At 30.9% G+C, this 9,203-nt stretch overlaps 1 protein-coding gene across 1 annotated transcript in view; it reads left to right on the forward strand.

Annotated features, from left to right (window-relative positions):
• Smp_126800 (putative mkiaa1688 protein) overlaps window positions 1–6,953 on the forward strand; it is a gene marked incomplete at both ends in the record, with an annotated part of 29,424 nt that extends 22,471 nt beyond the window's left edge. Inside the window, 2 exons of the mRNA XM_018796733.1 lie at window positions 2,749–3,490; window positions 6,504–6,953. Of these exons, the coding sequence (XP_018651845.1) occupies window positions 2,749–3,490; window positions 6,504–6,953 (1,192 nt within the window). The remainder of the gene's footprint in view (window positions 1–2,748; window positions 3,491–6,503) is intronic.
• Between the last annotated feature and the right edge of the window lie 2,250 nt (window positions 6,954–9,203).

Raw genomic sequence — 9,203 nt, forward strand, 5'->3', positions numbered from 1 at the left:
GATCATACATGGTACTTATATAAACAGAAGGCTTCAAAGTCAGTCAGTTAGTTAATTTTGTATCATGTAAGCTGTCGTAAAGTTTAGTTTTTGTCATTTCTGATCTCTCAGAAATGTGGTACTATTATGGTGCCTCCTGCAGTTCTTCACTTTCTACTGTCACTCTCACACTTACAGCTTTATTAACTAGTACTGTGCATTAAGGCATACATTTATACGGCGTTATTGTTATTATTGTTGTCAATACTGGCGGCGGCAAGATGAATCATTTTTTATAGTTTACATCACTAACCTTAGTCAGACAACCAATGTAAACGAAGAAGCATGTGTCCTAATGTATTATTTGCTCCCCATGTGAACTGACTTCCTGATTTTAATCTCTGCTAGTGTGGTCGTGAACACGAGCTCGTGAGGAGTTCCTAATCGGGACGAAACAACTATCCAGTGCTTTATTGTTTTCACCAGTTGTTTGACTAAGGTCAGTTTGTAATGTAAATTACAACATTCAACAATCATTGTAAACCCCTTACACTAGTGAATAATTTTTATCTAGTTAGATCAATAATTACATTGAACCTACCCATTTCTTTAGTCGTAATGAAAAATGATTCCTCAAATTCTTTATCATAACGAACAACACACGTGGATCAATGTTTTTTTTCATACATGTTTACATACGTGCAGCAATCATATCACCTATCTCTCCCGTCTCTCTTACAGACAGACGTACATTTATATCAATATTAGCATACATACAACATACACATCCAGAATGTAATTTATTCGATAGTATTCAGTTAGGCAATGAAAAATATCTTGTTTTCACTTAAACACGCATACACACAATTTAGTTTGACTCAACTAATCTGACTCCCATTTTGATGATCTCACTTCAGTTACATTTTACTTATGGGGATATTATGTGAAAATGATGAATCATTGTTAATGTCTTGTTTGCGTTTAAGAGCGTATTTTAGTCAATTTTTTGTTTTGGCTGTCTATTGGCAATAATATTGATAATGACGATGATTATGACATTCTGGGTGTGTTATATAGTCATTTCAAAATTAGCATAAAACACCGTCATCATCACTATCATCCATAAAGACAACAATTCTATTGCTTCATTACTCAAATTAATAAATTTGGCATGGATTCATTCATTTTTATTCAAAAACGAACGTTTTGTTTATGTGAAATTTCTTTTTTACATATATCCTGTTTTGTTTTCGTGTATAAATGTAAATTTTCATTTCATTTTGTCAGTTTATAATATATATATAGTGATACTAACGCTGTTTTTATATTTGGCATAGGCAAAGTTCTGTTGATTACTACTTTAGCAACTCAATGATTGCTGATTTCTAACAGTTATCAAAATTTTGTATTAATTTTGATCAATCTTTCTTTCAATGACTCATCATTATTTTATTCCGAATCAGAAATTTTCATATGAAGGATATTACATTTTAATTAGCTGCATAGTTGCGTGTTATGGGAAATAATTCCAACTCAGCTGAATGACTTCAAAGTTCTCTGACCCAGATAATTCAACTCAGTAACTTTCATTGTCAATCTAGACAGTACAATCAAACCTAATTGCATATAGAGATGAACTTTCAAGATATTCCACGAACCCTAAATTGGTTTATTCTAGTGGTCTTGTTTGTGATTGATTGTCATCGTAGGGTTTATTGTCTTCGCTGATTGTTTTGTTCTACTAACCTTTGACCATGCTGTTTAATAGCCTTTTTTCAAATGAGCAGACAGATCGGGTTCCATTCGATTTCTATTGATTGATGGTAATTGATATGAATTCCATGTTTCCAGAAACCATCTGATATTCTTAGAATATCCTCGATCCAGAATTCCACCATCTTCCCACTCCAAGTTATGTCTAAAGTTCACCACATACATAGATATCATTGACAATTGTTACTATTTCTCTTCACTGTAAGTTTGTGTTTGTGTATTTGTAAGTGTAAAGGTCGTTCATGTTCTGCCAATGTTGTGTTTATGGCAACTTAAATACTTCTAGATTTTGTACATCTGTATATTGGAATTAAATTTCATTAACTATAATTTTACAGTTGATTGCTTTTCATTATGTAAGTTATTAACTACTCTTCATTGTTCATTTCAAGAGAACTACGCATGTTTTGTTTTAGGGATGATTTAGTACACTAAGTATTGACTGACCAGATCAATGTTTAGTGTCAACTTACCACTTGCAGCTTCTGTGCACATCACGTAATAAATGTTGTTCATAAGCAACAACAAAGCCTAAAGACAGCTATTTGGTTTTTCCTTCATGTACCACTTTCTTCCAGACTATTCCATTCAGCTGATAAGTGGACACTAATTTTATTAGGGTACTTTATAAAGTATTTGCATTTCTACGACAGTCTAATAAACGCTTTATCAGTAAACTTCTCAATCTGTTTGTAACATTACATTTTGAATAAACTTTGGATGAAATAAGGTGACATTAAGCTTTAACATCACTTATTCGAGGTCTTTCTATTCTCTTTCATTTTTCGTAACCTAATGTTTTAACACAAAGAAATCGTTTTGACTTCTGTCACAAGTTGACGCGTTGATGTAGAAATTGTACCGCATCAAATATTATACACAATCAGCGCAAACATCTACTTACATGATCATACGATCAGTTTTATTGTTTTCATACTTTATGTGTACTTTTATAGTATGTAGTCAGTGATTTATTCTATTGGTATTTTATTCCAGATTATCACCAGATATGGATTTACTCATTGAAGTGCGTTGTCAATTAGAGAAATTATTTGAAATATTTCGAGTTGTTCAACTGTGTGATTCGGAACAACAACAGAATGACAACAATTATGCAAATGATTCTGATTTATCTAGTCGCTTCCTAGTTCATCGTCCACCGCCATCTGGATGGTCCACTTCTGCACGAGTGATTGAAGCAGAAAATAACCCGAATTCCTTTGGTGTTACTGATTCAACAAAATGCAAACACAATTCTCTATTATTATCATCTACGTTAGATTGGAATTGCTTAACTGGGGATTTTAGTTGGCCAATTTTACCAGAACCATTAAGTTTGCCACCAGCCGAATATGTTCTACTCACACCAACTGCTTATTGGCCTAGAACTTTATCCAGTATCATAAAACGTGCATGTTCAATGTCATCATCAACACCGTTAACATCTACAACAACTAGTAACAATAGTAATTCTACTAATCTGGAATCTCATTTAGCTGCAGGACTATTAAAATTATGGTTACGTGAATTAAGTCAACCTCTTATTCCAGTTGAACTACAACCAATGTGTTTAAAAGCTGCTTGTGAAGCGGAAGTTTATGAATTACAAGATAAAGATTCAATAACTGGCAGTAATTTGTCAACGGATTTAAATCCCATTCAAAAATGTTGTCGTTTGGTTAGATGCTTAAATCCATTACCAAGAAGATCACTATTATATTTAATCCTACTTCTACAAGTAAGTGTTTAACGTTTTTATACTAATATACCAAGAGTTTCGAGTTTTGAAATTGTAGTTTAAAATGGATTTTAACAATAAAAACGTAATATTCAGTGATTATTTGGTTCTATGACCACTAGTTACTTCAAAATATTGTTCCTGTTTAAATAACACATTTAACTTCAGTTAACGGAACACACCCATTGAGATTGAAAAACATTGAGTTTCAGCCAATTAATATAGAACAATCAGTGAGGTTATATTTCGAGATTACTGACCGGAGTTTTTCAAACCTTAATTAGAGCCTTTGAACATACTAAATTGTTGCTCGATGGTAATGGACCAATGGACTGAAAATTGTTTACCACCCAGTAAATTGACTGATATAACAGAAGCATCAATATCATGATGTACAAATCATGTGATTTTAGTAAATATTTGGATATATATGCTTCTGTGCATCAGTATCAAGATTTTACCAGCTGGTAACTTGTTATCATTAATAAACCATGTAGTTTTGCAAACTTCTGGAATATAAAATTTTGCATGTAAAATTGTAGAGTAAGGTGTAAAACTTCATTTTAAAGATTTTTCGTATTTCGCTTACGCCTGTTGACTATCATCGAGCATCGGGTACCGACCGGGATTCTTCAACCTATTCTGTCTTAGGCTCTCCTTTCCAGTCTTTCTCAAATGCTTTTCATGTCTGCCTCCAATTTCCGGAGCAATTATACTCTTTTGATGATGGTTGTAATAGTTTTCAAGATTTAAGCTCAATACAGTAAGACTGTCTTGATGTTTGTATTTTGACTTTGGTATTGGCTGATATTTGTTCATATTTTACTGAACACTGAGTTTTCTATCCTAATTTATTCTTATCTCATACTAAGTTGTACACTTGTTCTATTCAATATGCAAAGTTTGATTTGATAATATTTGTTCGTTTTGTTTTTCACTCGGTGTTAACCTTAGTTTTCTTTTCATATAAACTAGTGAAAAGGGTTATGAGTCACTTCTCCACATAAATTATTCACCAAAAAAATATGCCAATATTTATTCAGTTTTATCATTTTCATTTGTTTTTCTAATATCAATTTTTACTTCCTTTCTTCCGCCTCGATCGTTTTCTAATTGTATCTACGTTAGTTAACTGGTTGATTAGTTATTTAGAGATGAACAAAACACTACTACTCCAAGTCAAATATTTAGAATCAATTCTTAATTAATAGTGAAATGAATTTATCTAATATTCATTGCATGAATAAATAAAATCATTCACATAATATCCTTTATATTGGCTAGAACTTCAATTTCCTATAGAAAAAGAACAACTTACATTAACTGCTGTATTAAGATGAAATATTAAACCAGAAGTGTAAACTAAAATTGTTTGGTTTCCCAGTAGGAAATATTGTTTGATATTGAATTAGACTGAAAAAAGACTCGATAAAAGTATAGGGTAGGAATGAGCTTGAGTTATTCTTAAAATGACTGAGTTATCTTGAAGCCACTGGGCAGAGTCTGTATGGATAAATATATTTCACAACAGAAGTGATAAAACCTAATAAAGTCTAGCGGGTTTTGGAAGAACCTTATGGAGTACCTTGTGCAACGAAAGCTAAACGCAGGGTGTTCTGTTGACTGCTTAAACCTACCTAACATCTCAACACAGTGCATGTGATGTCGAGTCACTTAGACCAACAGCCACATGGTAATTTGACTGATAAAAATCGATGAACACTAAGGACTAAATAAAATATATGATACTGGTCACTACTAATCAGTCACTAATCAATGTTACTAAATGGAGCTTGATGCCATAATGGATAGAAACTATATATATATATATATATATATATATATATATATATATTTAGTTATTCGTTCGAACAAGTGTTAGTCAATTTCATATAAATGAAGATTCATTATTCTATCCAAATATTCATTCATCTGCCTTTTACTTCGTTGTGATATTCTTATAGAATATAGACAGTTGCAGAAAACTATTTTATCATCCCTGCTGTGTTATGTATTATCACTTGAACAATGAACTGTTCATGTTAATTTTGCATTTTAACAACGCATAATATCTTTTTTTTCAAATTCAGTTAACGTACATGGAGCTTTATTGATTCTTACAAGCTTGCATTTCATAGTGTTGAATGACCTAATAATTTGCATGCTGTGAATAAAAAATTTTTGTGCTATTATTTTGACCACCTTATTTTATTCACATTTTAGTAATAAATTGTTTTTTGGTATTCACAACAATGTTGCTGATTATAATTTCATCAGCAGGGTAAATTGGATGGTTTATATGGGTTTTTTGATCAGTTTTTGGTCACTTCTTATGTAGAATATTAAAAATACACTCACTATTGTGTACTCATATGTTATCATAAATATTCTTGATCGTTATGCATTCATCATTGAATAGGATGAGTCGACCAAGATGTGCCGATTGCTCTGTAGATTAAAGTTGTTCAAATTATCGACAGAGATCGAATCTATAAAGATTAGTTTTAGATTCAATTCTGTTAAACTGTTGAGTAAACCACTGTGAAACAATCTTAATCAGTATGACAGTAAAGTGGACAACTATGCACAAATATTTATTACAACCAAAGCATAACCACATATATCATCGTAATAAAAAGAAATTCACAAAATCCAAATGGCACTATCCTAAATTTAATTGGTTCATCCATAAAATATACTTCCATTCAGTTTCTTTCCAGACTGCTAATGCACGTTTAGTTCTGCATATATCTAAGTTAGATAGCTCATTTGCAACCATCAATTTGTTGATTTCGGTTTTCTTTTGGGCTGAAATTATGAGTTTATCTACTATTCCAGATGTAGGTGAAGATTGATAGTGTCCAAATCCGCAAGTTAGTCAGTTATATGTTTATTTATTTGTTTTATCACTAATATTTTGTTCCTATTCGCCAAAAGCATTTATCTCTTCATCATTTTATTTCTCTCATAATCTTTCGTTGTTTTTTTTCACCTAATTGCTGGCGACATACAGCATCTATCGAAGCCAGTTCACTCAAATCAATCATTAATGGATGCACGTAATTTATCCACTGTGATTGCACCAAATATAATGCGTTCATCAACTAGTAAAGATCCACGTGAATTGCTACAGAATGTTAAACCACAAACATTATTCATTCGTCTGCTAATCACTTACTTGGATATTGAAGTTGAACTAAAATATTTGAAAGAAGAGGAAGAGGCTCGTAATGTAAGTGAGGAAGACGGAGAAGATGGTGAATTGAAGAAAACGGTCTCAGACACAAATGTTGATGGCACTGATACTGGAGTTAAACTGATGCAATTTATTAATAATAATGATAACAATAATATTGTATCATGTAATCATGACAAATTTTCGTTATCATCCAATGGTTATGTATATTTATCATCACCGGTACGTGTTAGACTTGGTCCTGACAATGGTTTCATACCTATATGAAATGTGATTTGATTGTTCTATTTGCCTTTCTGTTTTGATACGTAATCGTTATGCATCTGTCCTTTTCTCCATGAAATGATGCAGTCATTGGTCTTAATAATATCTTGCTATATATGTACAATCAGTCTTTCTTCTGATTTCATGCACAATCAGGTTGAACAAAATTTATGGATTGGATTTGTTTGTATATTTTCTCTCCATTGAATATCTATTCACCTCTAGTCTCTTTTCATTTTATATCACTAAGCTCCCTGTTCCTTCTCTCTGAGAATATTTTCTCGGATCGTGATAAAAATCACTTTTTTCTAAACAAATGCTAATAATTTGCTTACTGACTAGTCTATCAGCATAAATATCCACAATCTCTTCTTTTTTGTTGTTGTCTTTGTCTTTTTGTCTGTATCTTGGATTATTGATCAAGGTATTCATCAGAAAACAAGTGCATTTAAATACTGCATATACATTAATGCATCACAGAAATATACAGAAAAAGAAGAAATTTTAGTGAGATGAGTTTTCTTGTTATTCAAGAGAAGTGGACGTGTCACTTATATATCAGAACTGATATCACAATTGATCTTTTAAGATGAAGTAAGCGGGCAAGAAGAATTTAAACTTTCATTATGTTTTTTTGAAAAACATCTGAATGTGGTGTTCATTGAAACGTACAGACCAATATTCACAATAGTAATGTGTCGTTTTACTTACAGACACACAGAAATTAAGACGTTTCAACTCTTATTTTAAAAACAAGTATATAAATTTGCCTTCATTCTTTACTTCTTATTTTGTGTTTATATAATGTGATTAACCTGAACAACAAGTTAATCTTCATTCAATTCATAATTGTATTGTACAGTTAATCTCTTATTATCAAGACATTTATTGTAATACACTAATTCATTAAATTACATATGAATACAATGATATTTCATATATTACAATACTTTTTTGTTTGTTTGTAAAAATAGAGAGGTCATTGAAATGTTATTACCATTATTGCTATTATTATTTATAATTTCAAGCAATATACATGTGTATTACATGTATAACTATTCAAATTACAGTTTCAAAATTGGACAAATGTACAATTATACTAACGATTCTTTTAATTATCATTTTACGTTATTATGACTGCAATGTTGAATTATAAGATTTTATCTCAGTGTTGATTATTTGTTTGTTTCATTTGTGTACACATTGGTTAAGCGTTTCATCATTTTTGTATGTTGAATTATGGGTATTAGGATTGTAATGAATATTTGGATGGATTTTACAACTTACTTGTTTAACTACTTACAATCACATAAGTAGACCAATTTTTCATACCATCTAAGTTTAAAACAAAGAGTTTCGTTTAGCTTACTGAAACCAAAAATATTATTCTTATACATATTTGATGCACAATATGTCAATGTAGTAAAACATTTCTTTTTATATTGTAAATAGCATCTTTTCTTACTTAAATTATGACACATTTCAAATTTATTAACCGATATATACAAAGTTTTTTTGTCCACTGCAATCATTTCATTTATGCTTTGTTTAGATCTATTTATCATCTTTGAAATAAAATAATTCGTTGCAAAAGTCCTTCAGAAGTCTATTTCACACTGAATTTTTTATGGTTATTTCTTTACAATACAATTATATATTCATATTATTATCATTATTACTATTGTTACATACATTTATGATCATATGAATGCGATTTTGAAAAAATTGTTATTATTCCATTATATTGTATTTTTCAATGTTTGTATATCTCTTTTTTCTCACTTTCTTATGGCCTTCCTTTCCTTATGTATTTCCCATTCTTCTTATTTCGACTGATACTTTTTTGTAAAAGAAAGTAGAAATGCGGTTCACGTACTCATTGAGTTTTTCCCTCAACAGTTTATCAGTGCACAGAATAGGTTTTCTTAGATTCATTTAACCAAATCAAAATTTAAAATTCATACCTTTAACTTTTATGGATGGACATTTAGTGAGTAAAGTAGCTCAATTATAGCTTATAGAGATTATATTTTTCGTTTACCCATGGTTATTCGTAATTAAGAACGATTGGGATATTCACCTAACACATAACTGAACCTACATAAACTCGACAGACCCCATGACTGACACACAGCACCTCAATAATATTCCATAACCCCGATGGTACACAGTGAAATTTCAGGGATTTAGAAAGTGTTTAATATTTAAGAAGTCCTCGTAGCAGTAAGCTTCAAGTGTAAAATGAATAAGAAA

The sequence above is a fragment of the Schistosoma mansoni genome, chromosome 4, assembly GCF_000237925.1.
Source record: "Schistosoma mansoni strain Puerto Rico chromosome 4, complete genome".
Taxonomy (NCBI): Eukaryota; Metazoa; Platyhelminthes; class Trematoda; order Strigeidida; family Schistosomatidae; genus Schistosoma; species Schistosoma mansoni.